This window comes from Squalius cephalus (genome assembly GCF_949319135.1).
Source record: "Squalius cephalus genome assembly, chromosome: 22".
In the NCBI taxonomy this organism is placed as follows: Eukaryota; Metazoa; Chordata; class Actinopteri; order Cypriniformes; family Leuciscidae; genus Squalius; species Squalius cephalus.
Genome location: NC_137143.1, coordinates 18,003,504 through 18,019,491, shown reverse-complemented (window position 1 = coordinate 18,019,491; position 15,988 = coordinate 18,003,504). Strand labels below are relative to the sequence as shown.

Here is a 15,988-nt window from a genome sequence, read left to right as displayed (position 1 = left end):
ATTACAAATCCTGCCGAATATGCATCACTCTTGAAACATCTTTGAATCGTGAGTCGTTTGATTTGTCAATAATCGATTTAAAATGGTAAGAATTGAATGTATTGTGATTTAATAGCGATTCAATGCTTTAAAATATATATAAACATTCAATTAGTTACAAGTGCAAATGAATGGACACGTTGTTTTGGGTCGTTCGCGTCACACTCTTTACAGACACGCGATGCACTCTTTACCGACTTTTAATAATCTAAAATTAATTGTGATCTTGAATTGTTCAACTAGTAGAAGTTATTACTCTGCCATATGTGTGTGACATCATTGGTTACGTTTATATTCAACCAAATAATTCTTTAGTTATCGGATTGACGGCTCAATACGCTGATTTCACGCAGCCGTTATTTTGAAATCGAAAGCGAGGCTCCGGTGGGAAGAAAACCGGAAGTGTCGCCTTTAATCACAGGAGAGTCGTGAATGCGATGGCGTATTGTTGTGTTTAATGATGTTGTGTCAATTCTAAAACTGTACATACATTTATTTTATACTTTAGACTATATACAGTGAAATTCATTTATAAATAATTTTTTTTTATATATATAATTCAGAAAGTAAAAAAAGAAGCAGGAATGAACTATAAACATATCCTATATTGGATATTAACATCCAATAGTGTAAATCACGGCAGCAGCTTCAGGTTGGTAGTCCAAAGGCATTGTTGTTTATCTTTACTTCCGGGGTTTTTCCCACCGGAGCCTCACTTTCGATTTCAAAATGGCGGCTGCGTGAAATCAGCGTATGAGACTGAAAAGCCTTCATGTAAACACCTTAATTGATCCGATTGAGCTTGATCCGAATGGAACTTCGATCCGATTGAAAGGGGTGGTTTATTCATTTTTTAATCCGATCGAGAGAACATGTAAACACTTGATCGGATTGAAAACTGAAACTGAAAGGACTGCACATGTGCAATGACGCTGAAATAGTGTAAGGATGTATGTCGCGCGGAACGAGTTGTCCTTCCCGTTGAATAAAGTCTCTTATAAATTAGTGTCCCGTCATTCTGTGGAGCAGGACAACGTCCCACAAGTCCTTGTTTCAAATTCTCATCCACAGACGACTGGTTTTGGGTGCGGGGAGGGGCATTTTACTGCGTGATAAATATAAGCAGCACGGCACAATGCTAATTTTCTCCAAATTATGACCAGAAATGGATAAATATTAAGTCTGCTGTTTAAAACAAATAAAGAACCAACGTAGGAGAATGGTTATTATGCACAAACAGCAGGAAACTCTGTATATTTGTGCAGTGTGCGCAATCTGCGCATGTCAAAAAATCTATTCCGGTTTGAAGCTTGTATAAACACGCACATCAACCCGATCACATGTTTAGCGCTCATGTAAACACTACTTTCAGATTCATAAACCGGAATGAATTCACTCCGATTGAAACAAAAGTTGTGAACCAATTTGGTTCAAACGACTGAGGTGTGACCATGTCACTACGGTTTCGGTAAACAGTCGTGACTAGTTATTTTCTACAATGCCGCATCGTACTATGGTAGTTAGGCAGCGATTTACCTTGTTGTACGAGAAACGCACCCCAGTTTAGGCTAGTTTCAGCTGTTTTCAGGAGGGTCAGTTTGATGAAATGGTATATTCTTGGAGTGTTTCAAAAGAAGAATGTCACACATTTCTGCGGAGGTCACTTTCGAAAGTGATAAAAAGGAAAGTGGAGCGGCACAAGCCTCTCAGTGTCTAGCTGAGGCAGCTCTAATAAATAATGCTTCTTCTAAACACCCGCAGTGAGCTTTGCTCGGCAATGGAAGCACATAGTAATCTCAGAGCTGTGTTTCTGTGATCCAACAGCAAAAAACTAGACAGTGATGCATGCAAGTCATCTACGTAAAACAATAGGGATATTGGCTGGGGAAAAGCTTTCCAGAAGGTAATGACCACTGTGGCCAGAGGTGAAGGATATGTTTGTTGACTAGGTCATTTAGTTGAGGACGGAAACCAAGTCTTGCTTATTTTTATCCTATATACAATTATAACACAATGAAACCAAATCAAACAGAACGTTTCAGGGAAACGAATGAAATAATGTTTTGGCTAGTTCTGTTCACAGTTACTTTACTGTAGCAATCGCTCGATCCCATGAAAATTTGTGAGCCCTGGCTTTGGAGTCTATAATTTTCCAATCACAATAAAATGTTTTTATTTAATCACTACTGAAAGTTTATAGTAGTTTTCAAACTTTTTATGCCATCGACTGCTAAATATAATGATGTAATAAAGACAATGTCATAAAGTTTCTAAATAATTATATATACATTTAATAATACTTTTCCACTCACTTTTTCTTGTGACACAATGACACAATGCATGGTTGTTCCTTTAACAACTAAGAGTCCTGAAGTACAGTATTATTAAGTGCATTGTTCCACTGCAAGCATATATTGGCAACATTTTATAAATAGAAGTGTTAATAAACCTAGAGGTACATCTGAAATGAATAATGATTCAGTGATTCAGACAGGCTTATGATTTTCTTGAAAATGGTAAACAAAGTTGTTGAAATGAAGAAAAACAGCTCCAGAGGAAAAAAAAACTAAAAAAACATGACCTGTGGCAACATGGTTGAGGATTGATCTACACCTGAATCACACTTTGAACTACCCAGTCAATAACTGCATCGGTAGTCAAACTTACACCCTTGAAGGGGGAATTTCATGGAAAGAAAAGAAAAGAAAAAACAGAAAGAAATAAACGAAAAAGAAAGAAAAATCACTGAGATCAATAGTGGAAATTGCTGCCAATTATATACAGTAACTGCAGCCAGTGAATCCCAAATATCATCCTGATACTGAGAAGAGTACAGATTGTTTACAGTTTAGGAAATGGCACATTTAGGATTGTAAATCTTGACTGTCACTAAACAAATTAGATATTGAGATTCAAACTGGTTCAAGCCATCTGCGGTAGCATTCACTGGAAGAGCCAAATAAAGAGAGCAAGAGAAACACTACGGCTTTTTATCAATCTCCCGCTTGGATTTCAAATAGCAGAATAAGAATTCATAGCGCATTGAATGAGAGGCACAAAAAAGTCGCAATGATTTGTGGGCTGAAATTCATTTTACATGGCTCATGTATTCTGCCTGCATTGCAGTCAGCCAGGTGGGGAATTCGGTGTCTGGGATCATTTCACTTAACGGAAGCATTGACCGCTGGTCGGTTCCACGTCTCCGTTTCAAACTGACAGAAAGCGCTTCTAAGAACTCAACCGCAGAGACAAACAAAGACGTGAGTCAGATGCAGCTGCAATTAGCGCATGTAATTAGATCTGGATTCTGAAATGCAAATGCTATCAAGGCTATGGCATGAATTAGAGTCCCCCAGACTGAGCTCTTCCGCGATGGACGTTCTTGAGATGTGTGTAGTCATAGTGAATAAGCCCACGGTGATGGAGAGAGCTTCAATGCCCACCTTATTTTCAGACGGAGGCTGCGATAAGAGAACAGGTCTCTAATCCTGTTCTGTCTCATTGCACTTGGCAAAGAAAATCCTTTAATGCACATACCGTGCTCCGTCTTCTGAATGACAGTTTTGCTTTGCAAATATGAATAATCTCAGTATCTCTGAACTGCATGTGCTCACCAGGGAAAAAAGAAAAGAAAAAAAGATTAAGAATATTTATTCCTGCTATCTTTGTAATATCAGTAAATACTGCCATTATTAAGGAGCAGAAATCGGAACAATACGCTTTCGGGCATGATCTGCTTGGGTAAAGCTACTTGGGAAATCTGGGGAACCTTGATATGCCAGTGTGTTTTTGTGTGAAAGTACGCAAACCAACAGGTATCAGAACAACGGTCTCTTACACCCAATATGCAGATAAAACATCCTGCCACGTACAGTTGCGCACGATTCAGCTGTTTCGTATTGCATGCAATAGATGTACGAAGGATCGCACCCGATGTGAATTCAACTCAAATGTTCACACGCGTACATGCAAGCGCGCACACACACACTACCATAAAAAGAACTGTAATAGGATTCTTCAGCTTTTCCAGTGACTGCCTTCACTATCACACACACAGTTAAGAGCACTAATCCATGACAAATTGTCTCATCTGATCCATGACAAATCGTCTGAAGGCCAGATAGAGATGAGGAAATTGAGAGAGAGAAAAAGGAGGCCGATGAAAAGACGGAAGGGGGAAGGGGATCAGGAGCAGCTCGAAAGAGACATCTGACAAAAAGAGAAAGACGGAAAGAAAGAGGGAGAAAGAAAGCAAAAAGGCAAGAAAGCATGGACAAAGCGAAAGGAAGTGCGAAGAATGTGCAAAAGAAGACGTGAAAGAGTAAATGCAAGAAGGCAAGAAAATGTGAAACAGTAAGAAAGTGTGAAAGGGTGTGAAAGAAAGAATGAAAAGACAAAAAGCGTGAAAGAAAAAAAGTGTGATAGAAAAAGTGAAATAATGGGTGAAAGTGTGAAAGTGTGAAAGAAAGAAAGAAAGAAAGAAAGAAAGAAAGAAAGAAAGAAAGAAGTTTAAATTGAACACCATACCAGATCAACAGTTCCAAACATACTAACTACAGATGCTGATCATTAGTATGTAAATGTAAATGCCTCTTATACAGTAAATCTGGTTTAGCCATTAGGCTTCAGTTCAAGCTTCAGTTTAAAGTCAGGTCTGTTGTGGTGACAGTGCATGAGTTTGAGCATGTGAGAGTAAATCATCCCAGCCAGACCAATCAAACCTCTCCTTCATCCAATTTACTAAGAAATCAGATTACTATGGCGTTCCAGTGAGCTGCATGTAATTGAATTTGGTTTTGTCATCAATTCCCCCTTCTAATTAGTTTGCCACAATTAAAAGGAGGTGTGAAATTAATCTGATTAATTCATAATAAAACAGCCGCACAAACGTCTTCAACAACTATTATTCTCTGCATTCATTTGGACGATATTACTGTGACTAGAATAAAGAGATAGTAACATTGCTCATTAAAATAAAAATACATATGTATGGACTCAAACCTGCATTGCCCACATGGGCAACAAAATTGAACGTTAAGCATCTGATTAGGTTTATGGTTAGTACGACTTTTTACCGAAAAGACATTTATAATGTTATAATACAAAATATTTATTTTTCAAATAAATGCTGTTCTTTTGAAATTTCTATTCATCAAATAATCTGGAATCCTGTGATGGTTAAGCTGAATATTCAGCATCATTACTCCAGTCTTCAGTGTCACATGATTCTTCAGAAATCATTCTAATATGATGATTTGATGCTCAATAAACATTTCTAATTATTATCAATGTTGAAAACAGTTATTTACAATTTTGTTTCAGGATTATTTGATGAATAGAAAGTTCAAAAGAACAGCATTTATCTGAAATAGAAAGCTTTTGTAACATTAAAGTTTGGGGTCAGTAAGAATTTCTATTTTATTTATTTTTTTTGGGGGGGGGGGAGAAATAAAATAAATCAATACTTTTATTCATCAAGGACAAATTAAATTGATCAAAAGTTACAGTAAAGACATTTATAATGTTACAAAAGATTGTTTTTCAAATAAATGCTGTTCTTTTGACCTTTCTATTCATCAAAGAATCCTGAATAAAAATTGTACATAACCGTTTTCAACACTGATAATAATAATGAATGTTTTTTGAGCATCAAATCCACATTTTACAATGATTTCTGAAGGATCACATGACACTGAAGACTGGAGTCTTCATCCATCCATCCATATCCTTATATATATATATATATATATATATATAAAGATATGGATGGATGGATGGATGGATAGATGGATGAATATAAAACATCTGTGCTTTCCATCTGTGTTCCCATCAACATTGACATAAAATCATCCGGTTAGATTTCATTCAAGCAGTTAACTTTTTTGTATTTATTTATTTATTTATTTATTTATTGTATTATTAGAAACTGATCATAATTTGTGGAAGCCGAGAGCATTTCTGATTCATAATCCGCTGCCGTCATTGGTTGTATAACCGGAGACAAATGTGACGAAGGTTAAACCAAACTATGACCCAACATGCACCTATTGGTAATTTGCATTCTCAGGAACGTTCTGAAGGCGAGCGAATAAATGAGCAAAGAGATGAGGCTAGTTTTTCTCTCTGTTGCTGGGCTACAGCACCAGCCGATGGGGAAAATATTCAGCAGCCAAGACCAGAACAGCCAGGGCCTTCGTTAGGTAAAGACAGAGGAGGAAGAGAAACACTGCAGCCTGGGATTGTGTCATGTCACATTCTGCTCATCTGTCAATGTAGTGGATTATTCCTTGAGAGACTAGAATTGGCTGCCCGGAATCGGACCGCCATCAATCTCGGCTGAGAGTGGAACGCGGGCGGGGGCCGGTCCTGCCCGTCCTGCACGGGCTCATGGGATGCAGACGGCTTGGAGACGGTGCCTGAACAGGTGATGGAGCAGTGGAGCGACTCAACTCGTTACTCAATATAAGCCTCAGCTGTGACGGAGGGAGGGTTTTTTTGGTCGTTTCTCAAAAAAAAAAAAAGAGGGGGGGGGGGGGGGGGTTGGGGTTGGGGGACAAAGAGAGAATTCAAAAGCAACCAAATCCATTTTGGTATTCATGTCAATCTCGTGTTATAGGAGGTAAGCCGATTTCTGGAATATTGTGAAAAGCCTGAACTGCATGGAGGATTACACTTGTACAGAGACACCTCTGACCTGACAACTACTGTATCCATCATCCACAGACAAATAACCATTCTGCTAACTGTGCAGCTAAAGCTACCTGAATGTGTGAGTTTGTATTACCAGCAAGAAGATTGTTGTAGGCTGGACTCAAACCTGCAATGCCCACATGAGCATCAAAACTCAACATCTGGTTTCTCATTGCCTTTTCTGCATGATGACTGAGCTAAAAACAGTGGCACTTTGCAACAAATGGTCAATAACTAAACCATACTGATTTATTGCCAGAAATATTGCCAAAAATTGCATGAGGTCTATATTCAAGGCATGAACAATTAATGTTTTTGTGCCTCTTAAAAAAAAAGAAATACAGAGAAATTGTATCAGGTTGTGTTGCAGGCTTGACTCAAACCTGCATTTCCCACATGAGCACCTACACTCAACATTCAGCATCTGATTTGCCTTACATGCCTTTTCCGCATGATAACTGTGTGAGATAAAAGGGGCGGAGTAAAAGGAAAATGTTATAAGGACGTGTTGCGTGCCAGACTTGAATCCGCATTGCCTACATTACCATCAGAACTCAAACAGTCAGCAACCAATGTTCTGCAATAACTACCTTTAAAATAAATTCACCTAAACTAAACATTTACGACAGTTATTATTCCCTTAGTACATATAAAACACTCTCCATTATTCAGCATAACATCTACAATCTTGAGTTTGTCTTTGATAATAAATAGTCATTAATGCATCACATCATTTATGAAGGATTTTGGCTCAGGCACTGAAACTTCCACCTTGATTAAGGAAATACAATTGCTCCTGGTTACACTGAAACACTTCTGTCTTACCCACAGAGTAATATGGTGCCGTTCTCTCCTGTCTGCAGGGTTTTGAAGCATTTTTGGCATTGATATAAAGTGTTTGTCCTCGAATATCATTGGTGGGGGTGTTTCACAGTTAAATAAATGATGACAGCTTTTCAAAATGAATCATGCTCTGCTTTCCTTTACTCAGTCTCATTTTTAATCTTGGATACTTGTTTTAATAGGCTTTGATTGCCGGATAATAGCGCCAATGGATAAAAAGAAAAAGAAAAAGAAAAAAAAAATTCAAAATGTTAGATCTCTCTCCAGGCAATGGAAATCTATTTATATTAAAAGGTCTTCTTAATGGAACTAGAGATAGTTTTAGAATTACAAAATCAATTTTAATTCAGGTATTAATCATAGTTTTCTAATTCCCAGAAACACACTGCTGTCCAAGTGATTATATCAAAGACGAGTCAGTATATTATCAAAATCTTAAGTCGAAGTACTTTTTTTTCTCTCAAAACATTAGAACCGCACACATGGGTGGAGAACCTAAAAAAAATAAAATAAATTGTAAGTAAAATCATAAAAAGAAAATGAGAACATAAATAATAACTTTAAAAAAAAAAATGTCAATGATGAAAAAGAAAAACAAATCTCTTTCAGTACCTTTCAGATTTTATCTAACATGAATAGCATGAAGGTTCCCGACTTCCAGACATAATGTCTGTGTCCTTCATACACTATTACTATGCTACACATCAAATCAGAGTTCATTTTTCTTGTCAAAAGTCTTTACTTACTTGAGATGTCTTGAGAAAACCTTCATCAAAACTCTCCTTCCAATCTCTCTATCCAATAAGTTGTCATCATTACTCAAGCAGTTTAAGATATTCTCTTACATTCACAGTTATCTAGACTCAAAGTCAGCTGAGATGGCAGAGGATAGCAGGTAATACTGAAGTGCGACCAGTGCTTCCTGCAGACCTGACAACAAGAAAGCTCATTAACAATGCTGCCGATACACACAGCTTTAGATGTTTGTTGATTCAGCTAGCAACAAAACCGGGCCTTTGTGAGAAGGCTTGTGGAGCTCAGTGGCATCTAATTAGCCTGTTCCATGTCTTTGCACCTTTGCCATTACAAAGGAATCACATAAAACAACTCCATTAAGCCTGGTTCATCTACAGATTCGGTATTACAAAAACTGCATATAAAAATGTCATACTTTGAATTAAGATCGAATCAGAAAGTCTCACTATCGGACTACATCTTTTACTTACTTAATTACTCACTTAACTTATTTTTTTTTTTTTTTTTTTTCAATGAAGTCTTATTCCAGTGTTATTTTAACTCTTAAATAAAACGTCTCACAAAAGTTGAAGTTTGGTCTGGTTTTATTTTTGAAGTAAACGTGATATTCAAATTTTTTACTACTTAAAGAAAACATAGCAAGTTGGTATTTTCACAACGTTTCCACACTGTAAAAAAAAAAAAAATGATATGATCAATAAGTTATGACAACATATGTTTTTAAGTTGCTTTAACTCATTTAAAAGTGTTAAGCAATTTTTAACTTTTTTTATAAGTTATACAAGATTCAACTCGTTTTTTTGTCAGTTTAATGTAATTTAAGTTGAAATGACTTAAACATTCAAGTTGATTGTACTTTAAAAAAATGTACAGTGTAAAGCGTTTTATTTTGGTTACATTTATTTTAATTTAATATATGGTTTCTAAAACGTTTTAAAAATGTTGTACTGTAACCAAAATACAATGTTGTAAAAAAAAAATTAGTTTGCTAAGGATGGTGTAGACTACTCAATTGTCCTGGAGATAATGGGTCCGGGGCACTATGAATTTTAGCTATGGCCATTTTTGCCTGTAAAGATAAATATAGCAGGTCAGAAACCCATTGTCTTCTCAACCCTTTTGTTTGGGTTTCATGCAAAAAAACAACAACATGCAAAATCATAAAAACTTCAGCAAAACAAGAGGAAATGTCTTCAGCGGCTGCAATATGGATGTGTGCGAGTGTGGGTGAGTGTTTAAAAGCTACAGCCCTCCATTATCGAGCCCTTCTCGACCTTCCTAACACCAGAGATGTGAATTCACACATGCGGTTTTGTCTAACTTTTCCATATAGCATGGAGACTGTGTGAGAGTGGGGGGGGGGGTCTTTTTGTTGTTTAGCCGATCCCTTAAATAATTCAGGGAACACTTACAATGGGACACGATCTTCCTTGAACATTTCTGGCACCATGCTCTGCTGGGCAGGATAAAAACCTGGAAGAATGGTGTTAAAAATTCATCCGGGTCCTTCTGACATACATCACACTTTTCTCTCCTTGTATTGAATTAATGGGTTTGAAGTGCTTTCTGAGATGTGAAGCTCTCTCACATATGTATGGTGTCCTGAAGACGGTAATATTTTTTAAATAAACAAGTTTAAGTTTGCAGTAATTCAGGCACTAACCAGACTACGCAAAACTAGGACTCCTGCTGTGTATCTTTTTTCTACCCTAGATGCAAAATCGATAGTAATGAAGTTACGAACACATTTACTACATAATCTATAAGGACAAGACATTGCATTAAAATGCTTTGGAGTTCCTTGTATCCGTGCTCCGATGTTGAAAGTATGCCACATCGCTTCCATTTGCATACTTAGTGTTGAAGAAAGACCCACCTTGCTGTATCTCTTCCCGCCGGCCCTCATAGAGAAACACTGCTTAATTGCCAAATACTTCCATAGAGCAGGCGATAGACGTAAATTGTCATTTCCACCAGAGCCTCTATGATCAAAGCTGCTCGTATTCAAAGCATGCTGATAGGAGAGTTTAGCCTCAAGCCTGTCTCGCACACACACACACACACATATACGCACACAGAAGATTTCTACCGCGGCAGTCTGGGTAACTTACAATGCAAAACCCCTTACAAGCCACTCGTTGATATAGCTAGAACAAAGTATCTTGAGCTGGATTTCTACGTAAATCTCTTTTCAACATTCGACCAAGAGAAGAGGATAACAAGCCTACCACAAAGTTTCTTAACCACTAGGGTGACCACCTGGTTATTGCTCTGTTGCAGGACAGCAGATGTGATTTTCCGGGACAATGCGGGACACGTGTGTTATACTATGTAAATATTGAATTACATTAGTTGGAAAGCCTATTTGCCAAAAAGTTGGATGATAACGGTCTAAGCTTTGTTAATTGTGACCGGTTCTCAATTTGCCCAGGTTTGAGTGATACAATGTAATTTACTCTACTGGACCTATTCAGTCTACTAAAAATAATGAACTGAATAACAGGCTAGAATATGTAAAAATCGTATTTTATACTAAAATAAATGTAAATAGTGACTAGTTTATTTCCCTTTATGCAAACACTTACTATATTTAATGACTTTTGATGAGGTCCACATGGTTCCTTTGCTTCATCCACGCATTTGTCATCAGCATTAAAAAAAAATTCCTCTCTACGCCAATCGCATTTTTTTTGTATTATATTTCTTATTGTGGTATTGTAATTTCAAGGAAGAAATAAAATAATACAGACATAATTGAAATGCGGGACACTGATTACGTCTTGTAGGACGCAAAGCTCCGGGACTGTGGTGGTCACCCCGGTGGTCACCCTATTAACCACTGCAATGAGCGTTTTATGCATTTAAACTCTTTAATGCGCTTCTGATAGCGATAATGTCAATACACAGTCATCTCAATCTCACATGTCTTCTAAACAAAGTGTCCCCAAGCAGACAACCACATCTACAACACATGGACATCCACAACCAGCAGAGTTCGAACCGAGAAGCAGATAACAAACACATCACTGACTTAATGAAAACGAACATACGGTTTAAACGAGACACTGACCCAGTATCTGTATGGCGTTGCGGCCCGGGCGGGTCACATGATGCTGCTGGATGGTCTCGTACAAAGTGGCGTGGCACAGCAGTAAGCAGCTAACACTTATCCACAGACACAGGAGCCAGGACATGGCAGGAGCACCGGCTGAAGAGAAAAGACATCAAAGACTGAAGATAAAAGCAGAATGTTTATTCTATCTGACACACACCTACACGCACGTACGATTTCAGCCCTCAGCTTTATTGAATATTGCACTGTTAACAAGCATCATTTCAAATCGGAACTTTTACTTAAAGACAAAATATTTCAAAAATGACAATGCAGTTTTAAAGTACACACTGTTAAGGTGTCCTTGTTGCAGTGTAATTATACATTTAAGTAATATTAATTAACTACATGTACTTACTATAGGGTTTGGGTTAGGATTAGGTTTAGTTGCATGTAATTATGCAAAATTTATAGTTATTAACATGTAACAAGGAATACAGAAATACAGTGTTACCAGCCGCACTAATCACTAAATGTGATAACCTTATTTTCATGTTGCAATATATATGGCGAGTTTTCTCATAACTAGTTGATGAACTTGGACTGATCAACATGACTGATTTTATAATAATAAAGGATTAAGGTCAAAACAAAAAGCCATTTAATAATCCACTAATAGCAACCAAAACAATTAACAATAATACAACTCTTGAGATGTTTTCCAAGTCCAAGTCTTCTCCAACTTTAAATTTACAAGGCAGATGCTAACATCAGTATTATTAACCAATTTTAAATTACTCCTTGACTCATCTTCTGACTAGAAAAAAAAAAAAAAAAAATCCACTTCTAAATGGCAAACAAATCTTAGTTTTCCTGCACTCTTCAAGCTGACAAGCCGGATCATCACTCAGAGCCCTCTCAAATGACATTGAAATTTCCAATGAATATTCATCAAGCCCCAAAATTAAGCATATAATTATTAACAGCACCATTGTAATCCCCTTTGCTCCACTAAAGCCTCCTTAATCCACAGTTTTGTGGAAATGTGAACTGTTCCCTGAGGAGTGCTATTCTCTCCCAGGCTGGCAAACTGCCTCAAAAACTTCAACTGTCTTCTTCAACACAATAAAAGGAGATTTAGCACATGCAATCAAGACTTTTAACATGCAACAGAAGATGATCTTCAAGCAAAAGAAAAATATCAACCTTGGACTTTAGAAGGTCACCTAAACCTCAACACCTCCACAATGTATTCTGTTGAATATCTTTCATTTTTCCAGGTACTTTTCTAAGTCACTCCATCATGATATGGTGTCTGAGATTCCGGCAGGTTATTGAGAGCAGCTTTGGGAGTCGGTGCTCGCAGCTGTCGTATAATTAATGCATTGATCTGATAAATCATCTGGTTGGATGCTTTTACATGTTTTACTTTATGATCCGCATGTTCATCACTGTCCTCGGACACACCTGCGCACGACCAACGCAGGATATTCGGCACTCTACACACTTAAAAAGATGTCCCTAGACATGTTTGAGTGCGTAAATAAATAATAAAAACTAAATATTAATATTATTATTAGTCAGTGCATTTCACATTTTAGTCTCAGGAAAATACTTGTTCTATATTTGTTATTGCACTGTATTGCAGATGTTATCAGTACAAAATAAATCTCATATGTGTTATTGAATGTAAAATATTGGCCGTCTTAAGTCCACCTATGTCACAGCATCAGCATGGAGCTTAGAAAGCATCGGCAGCAAAATCCTATAAGCTCATCAGATCTGCACCGTATTGAAACTGTCAACTGTTAGTATTTTTGATAAGCTATCAATGACTCAGAGATGCACAAAACACATGCTTAAAAGTGGCTGGTCAAGTTTGCCATTTCAAAAAAGCACACACCTGCTGACTTTCTAATTTTTTTTGTGAACTGACCTCCTATCTATAGATTAAGAATTTTTTTGTTGTTGTTTTTTTTTTTTTTTTTGCATTCTACCAAGACAGAACGATCACACCTAATCTTACCTGTGAGACACCGTCAGGAGAACGTTAAAGAAACGTGCCGTCAATGTCCATCCAATATCCTCATCACATAATCATAAATCCATCCATGCTCACGGGAAAGAGCTTCCCAGCAGAAAAAGTTCCTGCTCGGATCTGCGGGTCAGAGGATGGGGGGTGGGGGGGAGGGATGAGGAGACTTTTGTTCCTGCTCCTTCCCTTGATCCCCTCTTCTGTTGTAAGTCCTCCTGGCTGCAATCCACCCGAACACAGTCAGGCATCCGACAGCAGAAACTCCCGTCACAGCTGAGAAACGCTATCAGAAACTAGCTGGGATTTGAGGGACGAGCGGCTTGTCATGTCACCTTTAAATCACCAGAGGAGCAACGTATCCCTCCTGTTTCTCAGCCTCCTCACGCTTCCCTCTGAAGGAGAAGCTTCTTTGGGGGATAACAAGCTAATTTGCCTCTTCACTTTTTGGTCCTGCACATGCGACGACACTTCTCTCTCTCTCTCGTGCGCTCGCTCTCTCGCTCCGTCCCTCTCTCCTCTCAGCTCTTCTCTCCCATTGAGAAGCCACTCAATAGGAGTCTCTCCTCTTCCCAGTGTACTGATTGGTGTGCACACGCATGTGTGTGTGTGTGTGTGAGTGCAGGCGTGCTTGTGTGTATGACAATACTGCCTTCGCGAGTGGGAGAGCGAGACGCATCACATGTCTTAAAGCAAGACTGCCCACTGTAGCCAAACAAAAAAGGCACCTATACAGTTGATATAACCTTGTGTGTATGTTTTCTGTGTGCAACTGCAGTCTAGAAAGGAGAGAGAAAGGGTGGTTTAATTCACCAATATGCTTCCTTAATTCTTCAGATTTTGGAGGGTTTGAACAAAGAGACTGAAATATGCTCAGAGCAACACGCGTTTAATAGAAGTGTGTCCGCAGCTGCGTTTGCAATCATCTCATTATCCTGAGATTGCTGCTGTGTTTCTTTGCTTGTTTGTACAATCTAAATGGCTCTTTGTGTTGCGTGCAGCTCTCACTGGTTGTTGAGTGTTGCCAGAATAAAGTTGCAGCTGGCATGCCGGGCACACAGAAACAGTCGTCCCCTTTATGTGTTGATGCGGTTGTGGGAATTCAGAGGTTTTTATGATGTGAGATTATTTTTGGAGAATAAATAATGACAATAAAAATTACATAAAAAATAAATAAAACAATGAGATTAATATAATATAACAACTAATCTAATATAACAATGAAAAGAATAAGAATAATAATAAATAAATAAATAAAAACTAAGCACACTAAAATTATTGTTATTATTATTATTATCAGTGTTGGGGAAAGTTTATTTTAAAAGTAATGCATTACAATATTGCATTACCCCCAAAAATATAACTAATTGGATTACTTGGTTACTTTTTTTTGGAAAGTAATGTTACGTTACTTTTCCTCATCTAATCTGGGCTGGCTTGTTTGTTTTTTAATAACAAAAAAGTTATATTTTTTAGCACATGTAAAGGCCCTTTCACACTAAAAGTGAAATGAATAAGCTTCAGGTTGAAGGAAATGCAAATTCACACCTGTACAGTAGAGGGTCTAGCTCAAGCAAACCTTTCAGCTTCCTTTCAACATTCAACATCCTTACTTTAGCAATAAATAAAACAAATGAAAAAAATTAAACACAAATGTGATGTTTATCTAAAGTCATTTTTGCTTATTGACATGGTTGAATTGGATCATCGAAGGTCTACATCAAAGTCAGTGTCATAAAATGAGATTAAATACATAAAGTGTATTTGTGTAATTTAACATATTTAGTTATTGCAGGTTTGCGTAATATTCTGAGTTTGCATTTTACTGTTTTAATTCATTTCGAGAAATAATAAAAGTTAGATGAGTAAATACATACTCACATTTAGTCTCAAACTACAATAGCCATCATATTCACACAGCGCACACAATGTCTCTGCACTTACTTCCGATTTCTCTCAACATGAGGACAAGAGAACTGGCAGTCAATAAATGGGAAAACAAAGTAACTTGCGTTACTTATTTGAAAAAGTAACTCTGATGTTTTGTTGTAATTTTAAAAGATGTGTTGCTTTAGTTACTTGAAAAAAGTAATCTGATTATGTTACTTGCGTTACTTGTAATGTGTTACCCCAAACACTGATTATTATTATTATTTATATTATTATTATTGGCATTATAATATCTGCGATATGATATTATTCAAATTTTTCTTAAAGGTGCAATAGGTGATTCTCCCAGTGAATGATACATGATGTAATCCAATAACTTTGTCTCTGGTCGTCTCGCTTCTGGTCTGTGTTCGTTCATGTGTTTTGGAGGAGGCGTGGCTTTGAACAGAGGGTGGGATCGTATTCTTTCAATGCTACCAGGCTAAAGTTAGCATTTCCCAGATCACCTGCACCTTTAAAGGGTTAGTTCACCCAAAAATGAAAATTATGTCATTAATGACTCACCCTCATGTCGTTCCAAGCCCGTAAGACCTCCGTTCATCTTCGGAACACAGTTTAAGATATTTTAGATTTAGTCCGAGAGCTTTCTGTCCCTCCATTGAAAATGTATGTACGGTATACTGTCC

At 37.4% G+C, this 15,988-nt stretch overlaps 1 protein-coding gene across 3 annotated transcripts in view; it reads right to left on the bottom strand.

The window, feature by feature from the left end:
- Positions 1–14,056, bottom strand: part of tafa1b (TAFA chemokine like family member 1b) — a 164,869-nt gene extending 150,813 nt beyond the window's left edge. For all 3 annotated transcript variants that reach the window (XR_013819640.1, XR_013819641.1, XM_079856633.1), the window contains exons 1-2: positions 13,407–14,056; positions 11,399–11,536 (exon numbers count right to left, since the gene is read on the bottom strand). Coding sequence is in view for 1 of the 3 variants with exons in the window: in XM_079856633.1 (XP_079712759.1) it covers positions 11,399–11,522 (124 nt within the window). In the remaining 2 variants the exon portion in view is untranslated. The remainder of the gene's footprint in view (positions 1–11,398; positions 11,537–13,406) is intronic.
- Between the last annotated feature and the right edge of the window lie 1,932 nt (positions 14,057–15,988).